Source organism: Capricornis sumatraensis, chromosome 3, assembly GCF_032405125.1.
Source record: "Capricornis sumatraensis isolate serow.1 chromosome 3, serow.2, whole genome shotgun sequence".
NCBI lineage: Eukaryota > Metazoa > Chordata > Mammalia > Artiodactyla > Bovidae > Capricornis > Capricornis sumatraensis.
In genome coordinates, this window is record NC_091071.1 from 109,256,291 (window position 1) to 109,283,233 (window position 26,943).

The window sequence follows — 26,943 nt, forward strand, 5'->3', positions numbered from 1 at the left end:
AGTGCGACACTGATCAGAAGTGATATATATCAGAAACAATGTAGTTCTATTTTCCCTCCAATCATTTCCTTACACCCCCTTCTATTTAGTGGTTCTCTGTGATTCTCAACATTATTTGTTGATTTTTATCTTCCTGCTCTTTTGATTAAAATCTGATCAATCTATAAATAAAAGCAGTTTCCTATTTGCAATGTTCACTTTGTAAAAAATAAGATGATTGGTGCTATGAAAAATTCTTACTTTTAATATCCTTTTTTTTCTACAAAGTCTGTTTATATGTAAGGATAAATTCTATTTTAAAGGTTACTGTGTATTTTTTCTAGATGTGAACTATTTATAATTGCTTTTGTACAGGAGCTTGTAAACTAGGCATAACAAATATTTTAGGATCTATGGATACTTTAGTACACATTTGTTTCTTTAAAGAGTATTGTATGATCAGTGTTATTTGGTTAATTTGTGCAATTTGTTACATTTGAATTTTGTTGTCTTAAAATTGTGTCTTTCAAACTTTTTAAGATTCTTTTGTTTCATTGCTAAATAAACGTCATATCACAATGGCACCCACTGAAAGCTTAAAAAACCTTATTCAAGGACCCTTTGAGCCAATTAGCTGTTTGAATCTCACTCGTGCTCTAGCTACAGTTCCCAGAAGAAACAGACTAATAAGCAAACGCCCTATAGCGCCAGAAAGAGTACTTCAGCCAGTAGTAAGATTGGAGTCTGCAAACTAGCCAGTAATGGTCAAAGCAGTTTTATCTCCCTGAGGGGTTAACCAACTAGAAAGGAGAGGAAGAGATGGGCAAAGGGAGAGAGGGGGCCCGAGGCAGACAGGGAACGATCTCTGCAGAGGAATTACAAGAAAGCCCTTTAAGCGCATTTCCAGACCCGCTCTGCTGGCAGGACAGGCAAACAAACGATCAGCATTTCGGCCTGAGAGAGCTTCCTCCTAGAGGAGGCCCGAGGTGGAGAGGGACAAGGCTTATGAAGCCCTTTTCACAGAAGTGGATGCTCCCTGGGGGCTTGGGAGGGCGAACGAGCGGGATTGGGGGCGGGGGCTCCAAGGCGCTCCCGGCTGCCGGCCAGCGGGCTCCGGTACCACCTGCTGCAGGGCTCGGCGGTCAGGAAGGCAAATGTAGTCCCGCGAGTACTCCAGGTGGGTCGCTCGGTCGAGAAAGGAGGAATCGAGGTGCGGGATTCAGCCAGCAACTGAGTCCTGGGCTGGGAAGGCAAGGTACACGCGAGGACTCGGGTGTATATGCTAATTACCCGTGGCTCAGAGGGAAGCTGGGGGTAGCTGCCCGGTCTTTTCGAGAAACCGGATGGAGTAGAGCAACTCCCGTCTTCACCCCGATTCGCTTTCTAGTGGGAGCTCATCTAGGTTTCCCTGGGGTGGCCCTCTCCTGGGCTAGACTACCAGGGCGGTGTCACCGCACCCTTCAGCGGTGCGCGCGGCAGATAAACCCAGTGCAGAGCGCGCGGACCTGGTCACGGACCCCACCACACCCAGCCCACCCCGCCGCAGTTGAATCCAATCCCGGCAACGACCGAAGGGCTTCTAGAAGGAAGAGAAGGCGCGGCTGCGTGGGACACTCTAAAGGGCCTACAGGTGTGCAACTTTGCCAGACGCACTGGAGCGCGCCCCGCCCCTCGCGGCCCCGCAGCCCCAGTCCCGCAGGCCGGAGAGACCCTGCGGCGGAGGAGCCTACCAGCCCCGGGGACGCAGGGAAGGGGTTGGGGGAGCGTGCGCCCTTGTAAGCAGAGGGCCATGGGCACGCAGCCTTCCGACCTCACCTCCCAGGTCCTGCAGACTGCGCCCGGCGGATCCCCGCGGCACCTGCTGCGCCCTCCTCCCGCGGTTCCCTGGTCTCCAGCCTCCGGGCCTCGGAAAACTACACGCTCTCTCTACCCCTCTAGGCGTCCCAGTCCCGGGGACGCGCGGAGGCGGGAGGAGAGGGCGAGCGGAAGGGGGTGGGACGTGAAAAGACTGTCCCAGCCTTCCCCGCTCACCACCCCCACCCCAACTCGGCAGCCATCACGTGGTGCCTGGAGTGGGAGGTGGGGAGAAGAGAGGAGACTTTTTTGGGTGCTCGGGATCGCCAGTAGTTCCTTCATTCCCCGTCGCCAACTCCACAGACTCCGTGCTCTGCCAGGGAGCTCCAGTCAGTGGAGCGGCGACCCCTCAGCCCGGAGCCCCGGCTCGGGGGATGCGGGCGCCGCCGGCGGCACCTGCGGCTCCTCTCGGCGGCGGCGGTCGCCTCGGCGGCAGGAGAGCGGGGCCCAGCAGCCTCGGCAGCCACAGCCGCTGCGGCCCGGACAGCCTCCGCCGCGGTCGCAGCTTCTGATGCGCCTGCTCGCTCCCGGCCCCGCGGCTCCGGGAGGATGTGGGTCCTCGGCGTCGCAGCAACTTTTTGCGGATTGTTCTTGCTTCAAGGTAAGAAGACGAAGCGGCCAGCTGTCCGGCCAGGCGCGCACACCCCATCCACCCGCCGGCCCCTTTGCCTCCCTGGGCGCCCACCACCGGTCCTGTGCTGCTCTGGGTTTGCCCAGCGGGAGTTTGGCTGCGGCGAGGGTGTTCAGAGGCGCTAGATGGGAAGGTCTCCAAATCCCGCGCTGCAGGAGAGGCGGGAGCGGCGGATTGGTGGGACTCTGGCTGCAGATGGTTGGGCTGCGCGGTAGAAAGAAGCTAGGCTAGGAAGGAGGGAGGGTCCGAGCCGCGTGGGATCTCGGCTAGGGAACTGGGGCGACAGACAGCGAACCTGTCAAGTCGTCGGGCGTCTCTAGCAACCCGTGGGAGTGGCGCCGCCGACAGGTGAGCCGCACGCGGGGCAGCCTGTGGCCGGGGCGCGCCCGGGTTGGGTTGCTGCGCTCGGAGCGCGACCGCTGTGGGGCTGGGAGGGGTTGAGCCGGGGGAATTGGGTCTGGAAGGCAGCTCGTAGATGCGAGTAGAGCAGTCAGGCTAGAGCGGAGAGAGGTGCGAAACGTCTGACTCCTTCCCTCCAGTACGAGACCGACTTCCAACCCAGCTCTGCAGAGCTGGAACCCCGAGCCGGAGCCCTAGCTAAACCAGCCACGAAAGTGGGGCAGAAATTGGCCGGGGATGCACGCCCACACAAACACAAGCACGCACGTACGTTCCCACGCCACAGCCACCCCTGCTGCTTCGGGGGAACCGTCCCGAAGAAAGGTGGGGGACTCGGGGCGCAGCGGCACTTCCTCCAGAGCTTCAGCGTAGGGAGCCTGCGAACCACAGCGCTGGAATGCCGACGCCAAAAATCAAAGAAAACCGAAAAGGCGTCTGCAAAGGCAATCGCAACTGGTGCCAAAATAGCAATTAACTCATTTGTAACCAATTAACAATTAGGCAAATCTTCGGCGCAGACTGGAGCTGACGCAAGTCTCTGGAGCTCCTCCGCTCTCGGGCTGCGTGTTCCTCCTTCCAACTTCCATGCGGAATGGCCAGGTGTGGTCTTTGTTTCTGGAGCGAGGGTCTAAGGGTCGCGAGCAAAATTCCACTTTATCCCGCAGGACCTTCGGCGGCCACGCCGCCCTCTACTGGCTTCAGCCGCAGTCGCCTTTCTGGGAGCCCCAGGCGCGAGCGCAGAAGCGACGCCGGCTGGGGCCAGTGGGAGGACGGTGGGTTCCCGGGTGGCCTCTGTGAGGCTGGGTCTGAACCCGACTGCGTCTGTCCCACAGGCTTTGCGTTGCAAATTCAGTGTTACCAGTGTGAAGAATTCCAGCTGAATAACGACTGCTCGTCCCCCGAGTTCATCGTGAATTGCACGGTGAACGTTCAAGACATGTGTCAGAAAGAAGTGATGGAGCAAAGCGCAGGTAAGAGACTGGCAGCCCTCCTCCTCCCCTCTCCAGCCTGCGCCTAGGTGGAAGTGAGGGGCCATTGCATTACAGGAGAAGATTGACTTGGATATTATGCACACACTGGTTTATCGCCAATTTACTTTTACAGTGCTGGAAAGATGAAGAGTTCCAAGTTACTTTAATCTCATTAGAGTTAATTTACCAGGGCTTCTCCCCAAGGAACTGGGAGGGGGATGTGCATTTAAATGAATGGCTCTCCTCTTTTTATTTACTCCCCTCACCTTCCTCTGCTAAAACCTGATCGGGAGACTGGAAAATATATGGATAACCAGCCTTGCTTGGGCAACTAGACAGTAGCCTGTGAGCAGTGTCAGCCTGAAATATGAAGCTAGTTGAAGTTCCCAGAGGTCAGCGTTTGAAAAATGTGTTTTGTCAGAGAGCCACGCCATATTTCTTTGAGGAACACTACAGGATCTTTATTTAATTTTAGAACTAATGCATCAAATTCCAGGCACAAATTGCCAAGATCTTTCAAAGGAATGTAGTTCCCAGTCCCAGAGGCTTAGCTACTGGCAGGCTGACAGGGCCTGGGCACCCGCCAGGTGGAGAAAGAAGGGGAGGTGGGTCTTGCTAGCAGCAAACCTCCCTCATTTCCTGCAGTCTTCTCACTGAGCAGGAGCTCCCGGCCCCTCTCAGGAGTCTTTTCAGAAGTCAAAAACTCCCCTTAAAGTACAACTGGAACTTTGAGGAAATTGGTGAACTAGGGTTTCATTTCCAAGGTCAAATCGACGAATATAGATTTTTGTCATTTTAAAGATGTTGAAATGATAGATGAATAATATTCAGTGAACTCAAGCCCAGCTTCTGTTTAGCTGGCTGGACCTCACTGCCCACGGACCCTGGTGAAGGGCCTGGAAGGGTTAAGTGAGTCCTTTAATCCGGTAGCAGATTAATGCAAAAGCTCAAGTTTTAAAGCCAGCATTTGGGGAAAAACAACTTTGGGAATGTTGTTTTCTTCTTAGAGAAGGGTCTGGCTGCACCTTGTGGCTTGCCACTTAGTTACGTGGGAAGGCACTAGCTGGTCACTGTACTGTGAGGTGGGGTGTGAGTGTGTGAATTTCAAGGCTGTTCATTTAGGTGTGGATTCTTTCCACCAGAATCATTCTTCTAGGAAACCAGAAACGTAATCACTCTCAAAAATAACTTCTCAAAGCAACATGTATTGTTCGGTTATATTGGATGCAGGCTGTTAAAAAACCCAAACAAAACTTAGTGATGGGTCTTTAGCTAAGATTGACATGGGTGATTCTGCTGAGATGTTTCTTGTCTGCTTGTATTTCATTCCTGAGAATTTAATCTGAGCAAAAACGGACTGCCCTTCCACCAGAGGAACTGCTGTGACTTTCATCAGAATCACTCTGAACACTTTATTGCAACTCTCAAATATCTGTAGCTTTCTTCCTGGCAGTAATTTAGAGGCCGACAGAAATGGGGATATGGAACTTCTTCATCATCCTCCAGGTCACTGCTTACCTGGGGATCATGTTTCATAACCTGGGATATGATTGTCACGAGGAGAGGAAAAGCTGTGAACCAAATTGCAGTCAGAAGAGGTGGCTTTCTGAGAGATATTTCTTGCTTTTTCAAGGTGTACTTTGAAGATGCACTTTGAAAATGGAATTTTCAAGTGTTCAGCTTTTCATCTGGCTTCCCTCTCTCATCTACCCCGCACTGATTTTTGTTTTGTTTTTGTTTTTGTTTTTTTTTTAAAAGGTATCACTGGCATGATAATGCCTAGCTTCTCCCCCAGGAAACTCAGCACAGTCAGTGCCTGACCTGAAGTTGCTATTAGCTCAAAGTGGGCGCTATGTATCTTCAAACCGGGTTCCTCTGGCCACATGTCATAGGCTAGAGAGTGACAGACACGAGAGAAATAAGGCAAACTCAATTGTGAGGTGTGAGACACAGACACTGTTGATGGGCTCAAAGGAACTGGTTAGGGGAAGGATGCAAGCTCTGTGCACGGAGTCTCCTGAATTCAATAGAAACCAGCCAAACACACATTTCTGTGTTTGAAGTTGTAGGTGGGGTGGGCACGGAAGAGGGAGTGGACTGAAATGTTGAAGGCATTTCCATTTTCATTCTGTGGTATTAGAGACCAATCTATTTAAGTGGTGATTAACTCTACCCTTGTCGGCGGGGCGAGAGAGCCAACCTGAAAACTGTTAAGCGAACACAGCTTAGTACACTCAGCAGTGCAGCAACAGCTGACTTCTGTTGTATACTGCATGCACCAGGTTCTTTCTCCGTGCCTTATGTGGGGATATCACTTGAAATCTGAGAGTCCTCTTATGAGGCTCCTGTTTCCCAGGCTACCACCCACGGGCGTTTCATTTCACTGCAGGGTCAACTTCTCCCCACCTGTTCAATGATGCTATTAGGTGTGGAAATCAGAGTTGTTTCTGCTTAATCAGTGATACATATCGTTTCAAGAATTTCAGTGCTTTGGAACTGAAAGGGTTTTTGTTGTTTTTGTTTTTTAAAAATTACATTGACTTATCTATTAGAAAAATCATAAAAGGGGGATCTAGCAATCTTCTTTCTATTCCATCTGTTACAACAACCTCCCAAATTTTTCCTTTAAAAGGAGAAAGTCCACCAACTTTTGTAGCACATACACAAAAATTAATCTACATTTGCATAAAGATTATAAGTAAATATAATAGAATTATATTGATAGGAGTAAACCATAAGTGGTTGATTTATAGTTAACGGTGCGCATCTGAATCTGAGAGTTTTGTTCAAATTTACGTCTGGGCCCCTCCTTGGACAGGCCACTTTCAGGAAGTCTGTGGTGGAGCTGGCCAGGGGTTAGCCCCTAAATTGAGAGCGGCTGGTCTGGACCAACCTTTTTCTGTAATAGAGGAGTAAAACAAGAATCTGGGAAATTAGATGTCTGGTCCATATCTGTCAGTCAGTTGTTACTGAGCAGCATCTGCTCAGTAACAGCCCGAGCCAACCCCTTACACAGTAAAATATGTCTCCAGGGTTGCCTGCAAAGATAATTCAGGCAAAGTGCTAAAGACTTAGACAATTCTCATGTCCACCAAGTTCACCTAATAGGCTTAGTGAACTGAGTTGAGTGGATGATCCACAAAATGGATTTTGCAAGAACAGGAAAACGAACTCGAGATTTGTAAAGTCTGAGTGTTATGGCATTTTCCATAGGTAGAGAAAAAGCAGGGTTTTAAATGGGCTAAGATTTTAATGCAGCAAGCAAGTTTGATTTTAAGTAGGAATGAAAGGCATTCTTTTTGAAAAACAAAACAAAACAAAAAAGTAATGCAATATGCCCAGGCCCTCAGATAGGCCTTTCTGAATTAAGTCTGCAAACTCAGCTCTTATGAATTTTCAGGCAGGTACATTGAATTTTCAAGTGTGAAGTACATTTAAAATTAACCTTTACCTATTCCCCAGATTGGAGAAGGAAATGGCAGCCCACTCCAGTATTCTTGCCTGGAGAATCCCGGGGACAGAGAAGCCTGGTGGGCTGCTGTCTATGGCATCGCACAGAGTCACACTGAAGCGACTTAGCACCAGCAGCATTCCCCAGACTGGCATTCCTATGGGGGGCTGAGAGAGTTTTCTGCTTTTTTCCCCCTTGGCCAGTTATCGAGAAATAAAGCGTGGATTATGGGGAGGGGAAGGCTCCTTTCATTGTCGTTACTAATTGATATTTAAATGTTTGCATAATAAATGACTTGTTCTCTCCAGCTCTGCACTTAATGAGTTAGTGTCTACTTAAGGCGCCACCTTTGATAATGACATTTCTCTTGCTCTGGCTTATCACTGCACTCCGTAAAATATTTCAAATATTGATTTTCACTTCAGAATAGAAGCCCCCCGCCCATGAATTTTGAAACCAGAGTATAAAGAATGGGAATTTGCATTTGTTTGACAGTGCAATCTTGTAATTAGAGTTTTTCCTCTTGACTAGATACAGTGAAAGGGGTATAATTTAATTTTTATAGACTAGCCAATTTCTGCCCTTCGTAAAATATAGCTCTGTCAGTGAGCAAAATGTTACAGGTTCTCCTAAACCTTATTTAAAAGTTAAATGCAGTGTATTGAGAGAAAGTTCATGGTCAGAATCAGTAACCTAATCGATCTCTTCACCCATCCTTTGCAACAGGCATTAATCTATTTGTCTGTTTTGCGATACATGAGTTACTGATTTACATGCCATGTTGCATCTACATTATGGCTGTATAAGTAATGACTATTTTCCTTTTGGATTAGTTAGTTGCTCATTAAATTGGGCGAGCATGGCTTCATGCCTTAGATAGATTACTTTAATGCCTTATTTTCTCATGAGCAAGGGAGGACCTGGGGGTCTCTGAAACAGTCATCCACTCTTAGCAGAAAGAAGTAGCAAGTTAACCATGGTCTGTGTTCTCTGCTTAATTTCACTAAGATTGAAAATGACAGGCTACAGTGAGCTTGGCAGGAAGGAAGGGTCAGTTTTGCCAACCAATATTATATCCCAGTCCCTTTATACCTGGATTCTTTTATTTAAGGTGCACACACATGGCATATATATGTATATGCATATATCTAAAAATTTCCCCATATATATATATTTTTGCACAGAATCCTAATTTTTGTGAGAAGAGGTGAAAATATATATCCTCCTTCTTTGTAGCTGTGTAAGTCATAAATGCTTAACGTGAGTTATATTATAGGCACAAAGGTGTTTTCTAATTTTTTCGCCCCAGAACATCTTTGTTCAAAGTACCAGTGATGTCTATCAATCTTCTAGTGCCCCTGTCTGTTCCATATCTTTTTCTTTTACTCATTCTCTCATATCCTCTCCCTTTTGAACATCCCGCCTGCAGCCCTTACTTTCTCACTCTCAAATCCATTTTGAGATGGTTATGGAATCCACTCTAAGAGTAGAGAACAGAAATGTAAAAAATCACCGTATTTTAACTTTGCCGAGGAGACTGCAACAGGTTAAAAAACTTTAAAATAAAAAAGATTCAGATGTCAAGAAAGATATCCTTGTACATTAACATTGGCCCTGCTAAAAAGGTTTCTATGTCAACCTCAATGAAGGTATGAATTATGTGGGGAAAGATTCTGTATGGTGAATGTCAATATCACTGCCTCTTTCCCAGCGGGACCTTGAAAGAACACCTTTTTCTCCAAGGCAAAACACTTTGCCAATCTGGTTGTTCACTTAAGTTCTCGAGATGCATCCATCTCTTTCATGTGGCAGGCATAGCAGACTTCTGAGGAGGTCTTCAGAGAGTGAATATCAGATGTCTTCAGTCCCTTGGACTCTCCAGTAAGTAAGCATTTGTTTATGTTAACTTTCTAGCTGAACAAGCAGCCAGGGCTGACCTCCCATCTCCATAGATGAAACATTTGAGGATGGATCCAGCTCTCCCACGGCACTAATTCCTCCCACTATGATCTCATGAAAGCTTCCATCATTGATGGTTTTCCTAATGAGTTTAAACAGAGAAGCTTCAAAGCTGGGTTTTCTCTCCCAAGAGAAAAATGAAACGCACTATGAAAACAAAACACACTGTTTGCTTTGAACTCTGAAAAGGAGATCTGCTTCCCTTCTATATTCCTGAAATAAAAAGATCTGAATTTACAGCCTGTTTTCTTTCTCCTTCTCCCCTCCCTGCCTTCTTTCCTTCTTGCCCGCCTTCCCCTCTCCCTCCTCCTACCCTGTTCTCTCCCCGTCCCTTTCTCTCTTTTGTTCTTGTCCAATGACTGATGGACTTAGATTCTAGTGCTCAAACCCCGCAAAGGTTTATTAGCACTCTGTGCAGAAGTAGTCCACACCCCAACCCCTGTTGTCAGCTGTTGTGGGAAAAGGGGACCTCTCTCTGGTAGGGAGCGAACAGCCACGTGCCCGGCTTCCCAGGAACTTTGAAGAGGTTACTCAGTTACTGCACGTCCCAGGGGCTTAGCTTCCTCCCCTGTTATATGCCAAAACAAGTCACCCGTCGTCTTATGAGATACAGCAGGGCAGTGAGGAATGCTGGCAGTCTAGTCACCTTAAGGTACCAATTCTAAAGGTGGAAACCTGCAGGAATTCTCACCAGGAGTTGCTTCATTCACTCTCCATAGCTGCCTCTGAAGGCTGGCCCAGATAACCTGGCTTAACTCTACACACTTTCTCGGACTGACGGAGTCCTTGCATTTAACTCTTAACTCCTTAAAATAGGATCCTCACAATTAGCCTGGAAGGTCCACAGTGAGATAATATATTCACTTGATGGTTGGTGGATCTCAGATGCAGAGAGATTCAGCAGTTTGCAAAGGACCACACTGCAGGCGGGACTGAAATTCAAGTCCTTCCCTTCCCTGGGAATTTTTTTTTCAATCATTCTAATGTCATTTGTTTTTCTTTTTGTATTTTTAATTACAATTTTATTGAGATATAATTTATCATAAAATTCATCCTTTTAGAGCTGCAGTCCCCAGCCTTTTTGGCATCGGGGACTGATTTTGTGGCAGACAACTTTTCCACAGACCAGGGTGGGAGTTGGTGGTTTCAGGATGATTCCAGGGCATTACTTTTATTGTGCACTTTATTTCTATTATTATTATATTAGCTCCACCATAGAACATCAGACATTAGATCCCAGAGATTGGGGACCCCTGTTTTAGCACATAAAATTGATTGTTTTTAGTATATTTGCAGAGTTGTGAAAATAATCTAATACCAGATATATGTCTAATTCCAGAACATTTTCACCCCAAAAAGAAATCCTGTACCCTTTAGCTGTCACTAATCTGAGAGCTACTAATCTACTCTGTGTCTCTCTTATTTGCCTATCCTGGACATTTCATATAAATGGATTCACACAATCTGTGTTTTTCTATGATTGCTTCTTTCACTTAGAAGAATGTTTTCAAGGTGCATCCATTTCACACCCCCTTTTGAAGTGCAGTTTTCCTCTTGCTTTGCAGAGGTCGAAAGGAAAACTCCGGCTTGACAAGTTCTAAACTATAGAATGGGGTGGGGTGAGATGGGGTAGGAGAGGGCATGATTGTGAACCTGGAATTCCGTGGGCTAATTAGCCAAATTGCTACGTTGAACTGAAAACCTGTGCTAAGAGCAAGCTGTCTCAGGAAGCCATAGGGCAATTCATAATCATCAAGAATCTGTTCCGTGCTCAGCACTGGGCTCCCCATCCGTTGCCTCCACATCATTGCCGTCTGTTAAAGGGTTAATTGACTTTTCCCTGTTGTTCAGTCCTCAGTCGTGTCCTTGTCCGACTCTCTGTGGCGCTACACCAGGCTTCCCTGTCCTTCACTATCTCCTGGATAGTGCTCAGGTTCATGTCCATTGAGTTGGTGATGCCATCTCATTCTCTGCCACCCTCTTCTCTTTTTGCCTTGAATTAGCTGTTAGCCACAAGAATCCTCAGGGATCTGGGTGGGCTATGACTGATACTAGAAGCTCTTATCCGTGATCTCAGCTGCCCATCCCAACATCTGGCGTCCTCCATAGACCACAGCCCTCAAGCATCCTGCATCACTTAAGCTAGAAGAGATCTTCATTTATAATTGCAAAGAAGAGGTTACCTGGGCACAGAAAGTTTCCTTTTCTGAGGGCCTGCCTAAACAGTTTGGTCAGTCCAGCCCCTCGTTCTTTCCTTGAGAAGGCCTGAGGGTAGAGCAGGGGGAGAAGCATTCTGGGGAGAGATTTTGGCTAAGGAGATGCAGTTCTGGTGTGGTTTTATCATCTACCATGCATACTTCGTAAACATGTGCAAGTCTATCCATTTTTCCCCCATACCAAATCACTAATGAAAGCTTTATGTAGGCATAACTGTTTACCCCTTTAGAAGGTGTGAGTTTCTTCTGTTATTTCCTTCTCTGAGACTAAGCTGAATACGTCTTTGCCTAGTGGTACAGGGATTGTCTTTCGGGGCTAAGAGAATTGCTGGTAGAGGACAATGTGTTTCCTCCTCCCCCGGGCATTTTATGAAAGGCCATATCTAGAACATAGGATCTTCAATCAAATCTGTGATGAGTCAGGCTGCAGTAAACAAAAGAATTATGATATATGTTCCTAATTCCTTCTATCCATGGTAAATTTGGGGCCGTGGCTACATTGTGATTCAGGAACTTGTTTCACAAGCCAGAATTATACTGCATGTTCCCTTATTAATAAATGGCTTCCAGTGTTCTGATTGCTTGCAACAGTCCAAAGCAGTGCAGTAGATGAACTGAATTAAGTGCTTTCAATAAGGTGAAACCGTAAAGAGTTTGTAAGCAATTGCTTCCCCCTGCCCCAACAGTATATTTTAGTAGAATAAAGCAGTGATGGTTCATGACGTTGATTGTGAGCTTTATGACTTTACAAAAACCAGGAGATCCAGATGCGAAAATGATGAAGTGTTGTATTATTTTAAAGAAGTTGTGATACTTGGTCCAGTGCATTTCATTTTTCAGTGGACATGGACAATAGCTTTTTATGTTTTTCTGTTTGTTGGACTTGTTGGCGAGAGCGGAAGATTGGTAGAAAGCGTGCCGGGGCATGTGGTCCCCGGTGTGGCCCTCCGCGCACTGTGGTCCACGCACACTGTACTTGCCCTGAGTGTGCGCTGAGGCTGCTTCAAAGAGCACCGGTGTGAGCAGGTGTCTTGAAAGTGATGCTGGGTGATGGGGATCCTGTACTGTTTTGTCACTTATGTAAAAGCTAGCAAACCACTTGGGTTTCCCATAACTTCAGAAAACCAATACAGAAATAGCAAGAGGCAAGCAGGTTGACTAGTTATCCACCCCATGAGGCCGTCCAGATGGATCTTGGCTTCAAAGCCAGCTGTGAGATTCTTTTGAGAATTTCTGTAGCTTCAGAAGGAAAGGCTGTGGGCAGGTGGGGCCCACACCCAGAGAGGGAAGAGTTCGCTGACTTTCTTTATAAAGGCCGAACATTATTCTTCTCAGCCTGTCCCAGGCTGTTGGAAGGGAGAAAAAGAAGCAAGCAAGTCAGAAGCAGATGTTTTACATAAGAGCAGGTTAAGAGCCAGAGAGACTAAACCAACTTTGTTGTAAAACCTGGGTCTGTGTGTACAAGCCAACGGGGCCCTGCCTACCTGTGCCTGCGCTTCTAGTATTGACCTTGGTGATGAGAGGATGACAGAGGGATGCTCTGACGATCTCCAGCCAGCAGTTTGCACGGCATGGATCCTTTCGGATTTTAGAGTATCTGTTCCTAATGGAATTGGATTGTAGCTTCATTCACTAGCATCCATGTCTGGTGCTCATTCCTGCGCCCAGAGCTCCCGAGCACAGTACCCACCTCTTCCTTCCCCTCTGCCTCTCTCTTTCTCCCCCTACCTTCTCCCTGTCTCCTTTCATGCACAGACACTTCCACTCACTCACTGCTATGTAGACACCCCAGAAATATTTGCTGAATAAGTATGCTTGAAAAATCGAGTTTCAAACTAAAATAAATAATTTATCTATTGGTATTTTAGAAGTATTATACAAAAAACGAGGGGGCTTAAATCTCTTATCATAAGAAGAAAAGAACAGAGTTGAGTATACTATTGGCTTTCTCATTACACTTGAAATGGTCTACATGCCCATTAATGGCATATAAGAAACAGCTCTGAAGTGCAGTGCACCCCAGTTTTTCTTGGGTGTCAGCTTTTAAGTCTGATCTGGCCGTGCTTTGAATAAGCATGTTTTCTGGAAACCACACACCCCAACTCCTACAACATTCAGCTAACTTGGTAGTCAAGCCCGTTGGGGACAGGTGACCATCCAGCCAATTCCATCAGCTAGAGGTATGAGTTATGTGGAACTCCAGTACATCGAGATCCACCTTGGTTATGAACTCCCTTAGGAAGAAAACCAGTCCTCCCGCGTAGTCATATTCCCTCAACAAACCTCTGTTCCCACCAGGCCTCTCCCACACAGGAGATGCAAATTGAAAATACATCTGAAGATGTCCCGCAAGGCAGAGGTCATCCAGACTTCCAGCTGGGGGATGTACTTCTAAACCATTTAATTTCAGAAAATTAAACCACAGAGAGAAGCAGGAAAAGACGACTATGTTTTTGCTCTCCTGTGGTCTGTCCTGCACTTAAATTATTTAACTTGGCTCTAAGAACTAATTGTTTGTGTTCTTGCCCTGTTTGTTGAATATCATTAATATCATTGTCATAAAACCTGGATGCCATTCTTATGTGGAAGTTCGAAGAAGTTCTGACTGCAATAGCTTCATGCACTGAGAAAGCATTTTGGTCTACTCCTCTTGTTCGCCTATAGGTCATAGTTTCAAAAGAGCATTAATCAGCCACTGCTGTTGCCAGATTCCTTTAGTTCTTACCTCCACCTGGACCTCACTTTCTGTGCCACTTAAGAATGTCTTCAGTGTCAGATAACAGAGACATAAACCCCATAAAAGTAGGTATTGTTTGCCTAACAAGATTGTCCAGGAGTAGGCTGTCCTGGGGTTGTTTCCACAACTCAGTGATGTCATCAAAGACATTAAAGATTTTCTCCATTTTCCTAAGCGTTGGTTTTCTGTCCATAGGCTAATTGACTCTTGGTCACAAAGTGACTGCTTGTATTCAATTAAAGGAAAGGGATAGCACCAAGGAGCTTTTATCTTCAGCTTTTCCTTTTACCGACAAAGCAAAATCTCTCTTTTCACATTCCCTCGGAGATACTTCTCTTGATCTTTCATTGATCTGAATGCTGTCTTGTGGCCATTATTTGTTGTAAAGGAAGAAAGCAGCGGGTGACTATGGGGTGGACAACTGTCAGTGTCTGCCAAATCACTTTCTGAAGAATCCTTGCACAAAATTGGAAAGAGTCAAGCACGGTGCTTCCAGTGCCACCCCACCCCCCACCGGAGCCGTTTTGCCACCGAGGTAAATCTGTATGCCTGAGATCTTTGGGCCCCATGACGTTAATGTTGCCCTTTGAGAACAATAATCAGAAGGACTTCAAGGGTAAAAATGCAAGAGCCTGGCTTCATAAATCACTGAAGGCACTCTCCTTAACGTTACTCACTCTTTTGCCTAAAACCAGCATTGAAATGCATTATCAGAGGACCTCCATTCATGAATCACTGTCACTTTTTTTTTGGCCACACCTTGTGGTATGCAGAATCTTCGTTCCCAAGCCAAAGGTCGAGCCTGTGCCCCCTACATCGGATGCACACAGTCTTAACTCCTGGACCACTGGGGAAGGCCCCAACTGTCACATTTTGGGAAAGGAAAAGAGCACATGTGCTAGCAAATGATGTCCTGACTTTTTGTTCAAGCTGTGGGTGACAGTTTGGAATTTTGGCTCACTGAATGATGAGATAGAAGAGTATAAATTTTAGTGTGAGGATATTTCCACAGGAGAGAATGGTGGTTCATGGAGAAAACTACAAGGGTGCCTTGGGTTAAATGCTTCGATGTTCTTGAATCATTGCACCTAGAGCCATTTTGCCATCAAGGACTCTGTTGTTCCTAGTTTGGGTAAATCTGTATGCACAGAACTGATTATTAATCTTTGGGCCCCTTGATGGTAATGTTGCCCTTTGAGAATGATAATCAGAAGGACTTCAAGGTTAAAAATGCAAGAGGCTGGTTTCATAAATCATTGAAGGCACTGTTGACACTAGGATAGTGAGTCATAAAGATCTGTTCCCTCAACCCCCCAGGCAAACTGGGGAACAGAGGCGCTAACTGAGGAAAAGCAAGTGTCTACAGAAGCCTTCCTGGCTCAGAAAGTTATAAATGAGCAGAGAAGTCCACATCTAATGTGAGACTCAAGTAAAACTAACAGTTGGCATCATCCATTATGGGTGGGTTGCTTGTGTGCCATAATTAAGTTGGCATCAGTGGTTAACAGCCTTGAAAATTATACTCAACAACAAAATCAAAGGCTTCTGAATAATGAAGTTAACACATTCCTATTATGTGGAAAAAGAAGGTCCTTGCATTATCTTGTTTCATGTCTGTTTTCTTGATGATGTGGCTGTTGTTCAAACAGACACGTTTGTTTTTACTCTTGGAGGGGATCAGAGGGGTGCTTTGGGGCTCCCCTCAATGGCCAGGCATCAGGACAGATGTACTGTGCAGACTTTGTCACTTCCTCTTTTTCTTAGGCCTTTAAAAAATGGACTGTTAGCATTCTTATTTGGTTCCTGTGGTAATCTGCAACTCCAGTGGAGGGTGGCTTCTTTGGATTTAAAAAAAAAAAGACTAAAAAAAAAAATAAATTAAATAAACAAGGTGACAATATAAAAAAAAAAAAAAAGAAAAGAAAAATATTCACATCCACAGCAAAGGAAAAGTACTTAGGAGTCAGAACACAGATGTCCAGGAAACGTCTACCTCCCAGGTCTCCTCCTGCCTTTATGTCTGATGAATGGTGCCCATCGTGGCAGTAACGAGGCACAAGTTCATATAAATGAGCATCTTCTTCCCAAGATGTCCCCATTAGAACGCAGAGACTATCAAAATTTCTTGCACAGTGCTCTTTAAGAAAAAAAAAAATACTTGAGAACAAATCGAAGATCTTTTTTCTCCCAGTTTCTTTCAAAACTCACTGAAAATGCATATAGTTCATTCCAATTACCCGTTCCCAAGCATTTTTCTTTGAGGAGCTGTTCCTAATCCTGCATGGAATATTTATTGTAATGTAATCATAACTCCAGTGCAGTAAGTGTTGGTTATTTTTCGAGTAGGGGAAGATTAGTCTTACTCCCAGATGGGCATTCACACAAGAAGCAGTTTGCCATTGAAGTTTGACTTTAAAACTAAATTATATAACATGGGGTGAAAAGTAATGGGCTATTAAAGGCTGTCTTTAGGAATTTTCATCTCTGTACCAGCAAAGAGAGCAGAGGAAAAGATTCATGAATGATAGTCCATAAAGAAGAGAAGATGCATGCTTTCCATTGGGGCAGAGACTAAAGTGAGAAAATTAGGAAAATAACTTATGTGGTTGGAAAGCATGCTTATAGCAAGTAGGTCATAGTAGAACTGTAGTCCCACACTCTCTGGGACTCCCCAAAGTTGCATGTATCAATGTATGTGTGTGGAGGTGAAGGGAATACACAATATGCCAGGTCCTTTTTCTGCCCTGATTCAGCTTGACTCACTCAACAAAAGCAATGTTAAGTGGTTTTTGTTTCTGATTCTCAAGGTCCAGAGGCTATTTGGAGCAGAAGATGAGTTGGAAAGTACTTCCCCATCCTGCAGAGAATCACCATAGAGTTAAGTTCTAGGACACTATGTAAACTGGGTCAGATAGAACCTGGTGGGGTTTAGAGGGCACCCAAGGGTTATCAGCCTTCTTTCTTACCCAGGTTCTGAGCAAACTGAGAAAGAAAGGAACTAGGCAGAGAAGGCCCAAAACATCACCATTGTTACTGAGAAAGACTAGGTTGGACGGACTAGCTTTGGGGCAAAAGTCAAACAGGTTTCTAAATTAGCTTCTTCAAATTAGCTGGTTTACCCAGTCAAACAAAGCCAGGGAGGGAAGTTGTTTGCCCTGGGGAGCAGGGCAGAACACCTGTTTGCTATGAGGGACAAGGAAGAGGCTGGGCAACACGTGCCCAGTTTATTCTTCCTAAGTTAACCGGGCAGATATGTCACTCTGCCTCCTTTGGGGAAAAGGGACTTGAGGTCTAGGGAAGCCAGGAGTTGCACTAGTTGAGGGAACATTGGAATAGAAGGAAAACCACCCCCCCAACCCCGCCTCCACCCCTGCCAGTAACCTTCCCTCAAGCCCATCACACTGAAAAATAGTCATTTCTGGAGCCATCAAGGTCTTTGAGGTGAGAAGGAAGTAGTCAAAGAACACAGATATTTGGGGCTACGTCTCTCACCTACATAGATCTACACACTCACTGGACTGGTTATCAGCATGAACAGTGGCCAGTCATGTTTCACTGAAGCATTTGTTTGGGTAGAACATAGAAAAACGACATAGACTTCTCCCTCATCCATACTAGTATCTTCTATGAAAACTTTCTATTTTGAAATAATTTGAGACTTGCAGAAAGGCTGCCAAAGTAGTAGAGAGTTTCCATATACCCTTCATCCAGTTTCTGCTAATAATAATAACTAGCATCACCATGGTACAATGATCAAAACTAAGAAATTAACATTGGTGCCACACTATTAATTCAACCACGGTTAGTATTGGATTCCGTTCATTTTTCCTTTTTCTGTACCAGTATCCTCTCTAGGATCCCACGTTGCATTTCATGATCCTGTCTCCATATTCTCCTCTTATCTCAGTTACCAGTTCCTCATCCTTTCTTTGTCTTTTGTGATCTTAGCAGTTTCCTTTTTCATTGAAGTACAGTTGATTGTGTTAATTTCAGGAATACAGCAAAGTCATTTGGTTACATATACGTGTGTGTGTATTCTTTTTTCAGCTATTTTCCATTATACTTTATTACAAGATATTGATATAGTTCCCTGTGCTGTGCAGTAAATCCTTGTTTATATAGTAGGACGCATCTGTTAATCCCATGCTCCCAGTTTATCCCTCTCCCCTGCGGTAATCATAACTTTGTTTTCTGTCTGTGAGTCTGTTTCTGTTTTGTAAGTAAGTTCATTTGTACTGTTTTTTAGATTTCCACATGTAAGTAATGTCATTATGGCACTTGCCTCTCTCTTTATAACTTACTTCACTTAGTATGACAAATCTCTAGGTCCATCCATGCTGCCAAAAAATGGTATTATTTCATTCTTTTTAATGGCTGGTAATATTCCATTCTGTGTTTGTCTCTTCTCTTTTTTAAACACATATACATTCCTTTTTAAATATTCTTTTCCACTATGGCTTATCGGAGGATATTGAATATAATTCTCTGTGGTATACAGTAGGACTTTGTTATTTATCCATCCATTCTGTATATAAAGGTTTACAGCTGCTAACCCCAACTTCCCATTCCATCCATTCCCCAGCCTCCTCCCTTTTGGCCACAAGCCTGTTCTCTATGTCTGTGAGTCTGTTTCATTAACAGGTTCAATTTGTGTCATATTTTAGATACAAGTGATATCATATGGTATTTGTCTCTTTCTGATTTCACTAGTCTGATAATCTCCTGGTCCATCCACGTTGCTGCCAATGGCATTATTTCATTATTTTCATGCTGAGTAATATTCCATTGTATGTTTGTACCATATCTTCTTAATCCATTCATCTGTGAATGGACATCTAGGTTGTTTCTATATTTTGGCTATTCTAACTAGTGCTACTATGACATAGGGGTGTGTTTATCTTTTTGAATTATAGTTTTGTCTGGATATGCACACAAGAGTAGGATTGCCGATCATAAGGTAACTCTATTTTTAGTTTTCTGAGGAAACTCCATACTGTTTTTCATAGTGGCTGTACCAGTTTACATTCCCACCAACAGTGCAGGAAGGTTCCCTTTTCTCCACATCCTCTCCAGCATTTGTTATTTGTAGACTTTTTAATGATAACCATTCTAACCAGAGTGAGGTAATACCTCATTGTAGTTTTGACTTGCATTTTTCTAATGATTAGCAGTGTTAGGCATCTTTTCATGTGCCTGTTGGCCATCTGTATGTCTTCTTTGGAGAAATATCTATTTAGCTCTTCTGCCCATTTTTTGGAGAAGGCAATGGCACCCCACCCCAGTACTCTTGCCTGGAAAATCCCACAGATGGAGGAGCCTGGTAGGCTGCAGTCCATGGGGTCGCGAAGAGTCGGACACGACTGAGTGACTTCACTTTGACTTTTCACTTTCCTGCGTTGGGAAGGAAATGGCAGCCCACTCCAGTGTTCTTGCCTGGAGGATCCCAGGGACGGGGGAGCCTGGTGGGCTGCCATCTATGGGGTTGCACAGAGTCGGACACGACTGAAGCAACTTAGCAGTAGCAGCAGCAGCCGAATTTTTGATGGGTTTGTTTTTGTTGTCGTCAAGTTGTATGAGCTGTTTGTATATTTTAGAAATTAAGCCCTTGTTAGTCACATCATTTGCAGATATTTTCTACCAGTCTGTAGGTTGTCTTTTTGTTTATGGTTTCTTTTGCTGTATAAAAGCTTGTAAGTTTGATTAGGTCACATTTGTTTATTTTTGCTTTATTTCTATTGCCTTGGGAGACTGACCTAGGAAAACATTGGTATGATTTATGTCAGAGAATGTTTTACCTATGCTTTCTTCTAGGAGTTCTATCATGCCACATCTTATGTTTAAGTTTTTAAGCCATTGTGAGTTTACTTTTGTGTATGGTGCGAAGGTGTGTTTTAACTTCATTGATGTACATGTGGCTGTCCAACTTTTCTAATACCACTTGCTGAAGAGACTGTCTTTTTCCCAATGTATATTCTTGCCTCCTTTGTTGAAGGTTAATTGACCACAGGTTTGTTGCTTTATTTCTGGGTGCTCTGTTCCATTGATCCATATATCTGTTTTGTACGAGTATTATGCTGTTTTGGTTACTGTGGCTTTGTAGTATTACCTGCCTCATGATTTGCTCTTATTTTCTCAGAATTGATTTAGTAATTCTGGGTCTTTTATGGTCCCATATGATGAAAGTGAAAGAGGAGAGTGAAAAAGTTGGCTTAAAGCTCAGTGTTCAGAAAACGAAGATCATGGCATCTGGTCTCATCACTTGATGGCAAATAGATGGGGAAACAGTGGAAACAGTGTCAGACTTTATTTTTCTGGGCTCCAAAATCACTGCAGATGGTGATTGCAGCCATGAAATTAAAAGACACTTGCTCCTTGGAAGGAAAGCTATGACCAACCTAGACAGCATATTAAAAAGCAGAGATATTACTTTGCCAACAAAGGTCCGTCTAGTCAAGGCTATGGTTTTTCCAGTAGTCATGTATGGATGTGAGAGTTGGACTATAAAGAAAGCTGAGTGCAGAATTGATGCTTTTGAACTGTGGTGTTGGAGAAGACTCTTGAGAGTCCCTTGGACTGCAAGGAGATCCAAACAGTCCATCCTAAAGATCAGTCCTGGATGTTCATTGGAGGGACTGATGTTGAAGCTGACACTCCAATACTTTGGCCACCTGATGCAGAAAGCTGACTCATTTGAAAAGATCCTGATGCTGGGAAAGATTGATGGCAGGAGGAGAAGGGGACAACAGAGGATGAGATGGTTGGATGGCATCACCGACACAATGGACATGGGTTTGGGTGGACTCTGGGGGTTGGTGGTGGACAGGGAGACCTGGCATGCTGCAGTTCAGGGGGTTGCAAAGAGTCACACACAACTGAGCAACTGAAGTGATGAATTTTAGAGTTATTTGTTCTAGTTCCATGAGTAGAGGGCTTCCCCAGTGGCTCAGCAGTAAAGAATACACCTGCAATGTAGGAGATGTGAGTTCAGTCCCTTGGTGGGGAAGATCCCCTGAAGAAGGAAATAGCAACCCATTCCAGTATTCCTGTCTGGAAAATTCCATGAACAGAGGAGCCTGGCCAGCTACAGCTCATGGGATTGCAAAGAGTGGGACATGACTGACCACACATACTTCATGAATAGAACAAATATGTCATGGGTAATCTGATAGGATTCACATTAAATCTGTAAATTGCTTTAGATAATATAATTTTAACTGTCTTACTTCTTCCAGTTTGAGAACATGGGATACCTTTCTATTTCTTTGAATCATCTTCAGTTTATTAATGTTTTATAGTTCTCAACATGTAAGTCTTTCACATCCTTGGTCTGCTTTGTTCCTAAGTATTTTATTGTTTAGAGTTAGATTTTGAAAGGTATTGATTTTTAAATTCCATTTCTGGTATGTCATTGTTGGTGTAAATAAATGCAACCAATTTCAGTATGTCAGTCTTGTATCCTGCCACCTTTCTGAATTTATCGGTTCTGATAGTTTGTAGTCTTTAGGGTTTTCTCTATATGATATCATATCATCTGCATACAATGACAGTTTTACTTCTTCTCTTCTAATTTGGATACCTTTTATTTCTTTTTTTTTTGTCTGATTGCTGTGACTAGGACCTCCAATTCTATGTCGAATAGAAGAGGTGAGAGTGGGCATCCTTGACTTGTTTCAGATTTTAACAAGAAGGCTTTCAGCTTTTCACTGTAGAGTATTGTATTGGTTGTGGGTTTTTCATAAGTAGTTTTTATGATTTAGAGATATGTCCTGTCTAGACCAACTTTGGTGTTTTTATCATGAATTGGTGTTGAATTATGTCAGATGCTTTTTCTGCATCTATTGAGATGATGATGTGGTTTTTGTCTTTTGTTTCGCTAGCACATCACGTTGATTTGCATATGTTGAACCATCCTTGATGAATTTGGGATGAAGCCCACCCAGTCATGGTGTATGATCTTTTTAATGTATTGCTGGTTTAGCTGGCTATTGTTGAGAATTTTTGCATCTATATTCATCAAAGATACGGGCCTGTAATTTTTTATTTTTTAGTGAAGTCTTGTCTAGTTTTGGAATCAGGGTGGTAATGGTTTCATAGAATGTCTTTGGGTGTATCCCCTCATCTTCAGTGTTTTGAAAAGGATTGATACCACTTCTCTATCTGATGGAACTCACCTGTGACGCCATCTGGTTCTAGACTTTTGTGTGTGGGGAGCTTTTAAATTACTCATTCTATTTCACTTCTAGTGATCAGTCTGTTCAAATTATCTATTTCTTCTTGATTCAATTTTGGTGGACTGTATGTTTCTAGAAACTTATCCATTTCTTCTAGGTTGTCAAATTTGTTGACATATAAATTATTCACAATATTCCCTATGGTTTTATGTATTTCTGCAGGATTGGTTGAGATTTCTCCTTTTTCACTTCTTATCTTTATTCGAGTTCTCTCTCTTTGCTTTGTGAGCCTGGCCAGAGGTTTGTCAATCTTGTTTATCCTTTCAAAAAACCAGCTCTTGGTTTTATGGATTTTTTCCTGTCATTTTTTAATCTATTTAATTTCTCTCTGAGCTTTATTTTCTTCCTTCTACTGACTTTTGGTTTTGTTTGTACTTCCTTTTTTAATTCTTTTAAGTGGTAAGTTAGGTTGTTTATTTGAAAATTTTCTTGTTTTTTGACGAAGGCCTGCATTGCTATGAACTTCCCTCTAAGAAGTACTTCCATAAGCTTCTGATAGATGCTCTATGGTTGTGTTTTCATTGTCATTTTTCTCAAGGTATTTTTATTTTCTCTTTGATTTCATTGTTGACCTATTGTGGTATTTTTAGTAGAACGTTCTTTAGTCTCCATGTAATTATTTTTTCTCTCCCCCCTCACTGTGATTGATTTCTAGTTTCATACTGTTGTGGTCAGAAAAGATGTCTGAGATAATGTCTATATTCTTAAATTTTCAAGACTTATTTTGTACCCTAGTATGTATACCACATCTTCTTTATCCATTCATGTCAGTGGAGTTGTTTCATATCTTGGCCATTGTGAATAATACTGCTATGAACATTGGTGTACGTGTGTCTTTTGGAGTCATAACTGTTTTGAAGAGGATTGGTCAGCTTTTTGTACACTGTCCCTCAATTTAGGTTGGCCTGATGTCTTTTTATGATCAGAATGAGGGAACAAGAATACTCAAAAGGGATGTTCCATCGCTTCTCTGTGCATCACATCAAGGGATGTGTGATGTCAGTATGTCTTGCTGCTGGTGATGTTAACTTTAACCACTTAATTAAATGGTTTTCTGGGCTTCTCCACTGTAAAATGACTGTTTCTCCTTTGTTAACTAATACATTATTTAAAGAAGATAATTTGAAACTCTTTGCCCTCAAACTTTGTTCAATAATTTTAGCATCTACCAGTGGGTTGTTGTTCAGTGGCTTAGTCATGTCTGACTCTTTTCAACCCCATGGACTGCAGCAAGCCAGGCTTCCCTGTCCTTCACTATCTCCCAGAGTTTTCTCAGACTCATGTCCATTGAGTTGATGATGCCATCCAACCATCTCATCCTCTGCTACCCAGTTCTCCTGTCTTCAATCTTCCCCAGCATCAGGGTCTTTTCAAATGAATCAGTTCTTCGCAGCAGATGACCAAAGATTTAGAGCTTCAGCTTCAGTCCTTCCAGTGAATACTCAGGACTGATTTCTTTTAGGATTGACTGGTTGGATCTCCTTGCAGTCCAAGGGACTCTCAAGAGTCTTCTCTAGAGTCACCACAGTTGAAAAGCATCAGTTCTTCAACGCTCAGCCATCCTTATGGCCCAGCTCTCATATTCATACATGACTACTGGAAAAACCATAGTTGGACTATACAGACCTTTGTTGGCAAAGGGATGTCTCTCTCTCTCTCTTTTTTTTAATATGCTGTCTAGGTTTGTCAATGGCACCCCACTCCAGTACTCTTGCCTGGAAAATCCCATGGATGGAGGAGCCTGGTAGGCTGCAGTCCATGGGGTTGCTAAGAGTCGGACACGACTGAGCGACTTCACTTTCACTTTTCACTTTCATGCACTGGAGAAGGAAATGGCAACCCACTCCAGGGTTCTTGCCTGGAGGATCCCAGGGACGGGGGAGCCTGGTGGGCTGCCGTCTATAGCGTCGCACAGAGTTGGACACGACTGAAGCGACTTACCAGCAGCAGCAGCAGCTTTGTCATAGCTTTTTTTACAAGGAATAAACATCTTTTAATTTCATGGCTTCAGTCACTGTCCGCAGTGATTTTGGAGCCCATGAAAATAAAGTCTATCCCTGTTTCTATTTTTTTCCCCATCTATTTGCCATGAAGTGATGGGACGGGCTGCCATGATCTTCGTTTTTGGGCTGTAGCCCACCAGGCTCCGCTGCCCATGGGATTCTCTAGGCAAGAATATTGCAGTAGGTTGCCATGCCCTCCTCCAGGGGATCTTCCTGACCCACGGATCAGACCTGCATCTCTATGTCTCCTGCATTGGCAGGCGGATTCTTTACCACTAGAGGCACCTGGGAAGCCCCTAGCATGCAGTAGTGCAATCTTAATTTCTGTTTCTCTCTTACTTCTGCATTTATTACTTGGAATTATTTTGTAAGGAAGAGCTGACCCTTCTCTTTGAAATATTTATTTATTATTTATATCAGAGTGAGCTTATGGGTATTCACTTTATTCCATGGATTCTAATATATAGTACCTTTGTTACTTTTGTTGTTCAAACTGCTCCAGCTGTCCACTGGAAGGTTGATTTTTGTGTCCTTTCAACATGCCCCATCCTTTTTTGAGCACTTCCTTATTTGGAGTACTACAAGATAAGATAGTCCAAAGTCATCTTGAATTTTCCATCTCCCAGTTCTCTCTATAACTTCTCCATTGTAGCTATGCATTTTTAGTTAACAAATAGACAAAAAACAGAAAAACCCTCAAGCCCAGGAAGTTGATGTTTCTTAGGCATATACTGTGGGCTAGTTTGGTCATAGGTGCTTTGCATGCATCATCCTCTTAATCTTCATTTTTTTAAACTCTGAGTTATTTTATAATGAATTAGAGAAATAACTCATTTTTTATATAAAAATATATTTATATTTTTTAATGGTTTAGTTTTCTCTTTTCAAGAGGATAAACTATTGCTTAGAGAAATTAAATGTTAAGTGCATTGTTCAGTTTTCTCCAGCAAGCATTCCAGTCTAGGTCTGTTGGATTCCAGCATTCATGTTCTTTCCACTGGATACAGAATTGTGTCAGAAGCAAAATGAAACTTGGACTTTATTCACATCAGCTTCCTCCACCCCATTTCAGAGACAAGGAACTGGGGTCTATAAATGAGAAGATCAAGCCTTCTTTAAGACCCAGAACTTGATGGGAAAAATTAATGCAATACCCTGATCTCTGGCACTTAGCCCAGTAGTATTTCTTTACATTACAATGAGTATAATTCTTCCCAGATGATGTTCATTGGTAAAATGACCAACAAGTTCACTTTATTATTGAAACTCCCTTTGCTTAGCTTATGATCAAATATTTCCCATTGTGTTTGCCAGCAACCATGAATGGGATTTCTGAGCCTAAGTGAACATTTTGGTAGGTCAAAAAATAATGCATCAGAAAAAGAACTGAACAATAGCCCCTCATATTATCAAATATCTTCTTTGTAAGTGATGTTGCCACTTTAACTCCCACATTATCTCTTTGGCAATATAAATGCATTTCAAAACGGTATTTTCTGAACAAAACCAAATTATTAACTTATTCCTTCTCAGCTTTGATGTTTTTAAGAAGACTTAGAAAACCAGAAAATTCCTGAAAGTACATCTAGAAAACTATAATTATGCTCAGAGGGGAAACAAGTTACCACATCAATATTTATACTGTACCTTAAGAGGTTCCCTTGAAAACAGAAAGTAAGAACAATGAAGCCCAAGCAATTATCTCGATTCACCACCGTTAAAATATGGATATTACAGAAGACATAACCCACTAAAACTAAAGTGGCTTCTTACACAACTGAGGTGACTTCTGGTTATATTGGAGACGCTGAAGAAAGGACCGTGGGACAGGGTTTTGGCTTTAAATAGAACAGAACTATAGGTTAACTAAGTGGAAGTCCTGCTCAACAAACTTGCATCCTGCTTGCGCTAGAAACAGTACTTAGGCAGTGGCTCCAACTTCACCTTTTCTCAGTTTCCCTTCAAGCTGTGTCCGCGCCCCCATAGATTCCAAGCCATCTGCAAAGTTTGTATATGCTGTTAAAAATGTACTTTCTATAGAGACAGTTCAATTCAAAAGTGTTTAAATTATAGATAAGATTCTGCAAATCCTGTAAAGCGAACAGAATCTTTGGTAAAGGACCCTTGACACCCGTGGAACCCAGAGAGCTCATTTTGATATTCTTTCTGTTTTTCTTAAGACATGCAGACCTTTCTTTCTATAATTTTAATTTTTTTTAAAACAAAAGCATTTTGTATTGGGCTATAGTTGATTAAAAATGTGATTGTTTCAGGTGAACAGTGAAAGGACTCAGCCATACATATACATGTATCCATTCCCCCCTCCCTAAAACCCTCCTCTCATCCATACTGGCACATAACATTGAGCAGAGGCCCATGTGCTATACAATAGGTCTTTGTTGGTTATCCCATTTTAAATACAGCAGTGTGTACCTGACCTTCCCAGAGTCCCTAACTATCCTCCTTCTTCTCTGTCTGACTTACTTCACTCAGTATGACACTGTCTAGGTCC

General features: G+C 43.4%; 1 protein-coding gene across 1 annotated transcript in view; it reads left to right on the plus strand.

Moving 5' to 3' along the window:
- The first annotated feature begins 2,207 nt into the window (after positions 1 to 2,207).
- Positions 2,208 to 26,943, plus strand: part of LYPD1 (LY6/PLAUR domain containing 1) — a 49,198-nt gene continuing 24,462 nt past the window's right edge. Inside the window, exons 1-3 of the mRNA XM_068968613.1 lie at positions 2,208 to 2,268; positions 2,396 to 2,434; positions 3,697 to 3,834. Coding sequence (XP_068824714.1) covers positions 2,208 to 2,268; positions 2,396 to 2,434; positions 3,697 to 3,834 — 238 coding nt within the window. The remainder of the gene's footprint in view (positions 2,269 to 2,395; positions 2,435 to 3,696; positions 3,835 to 26,943) is intronic.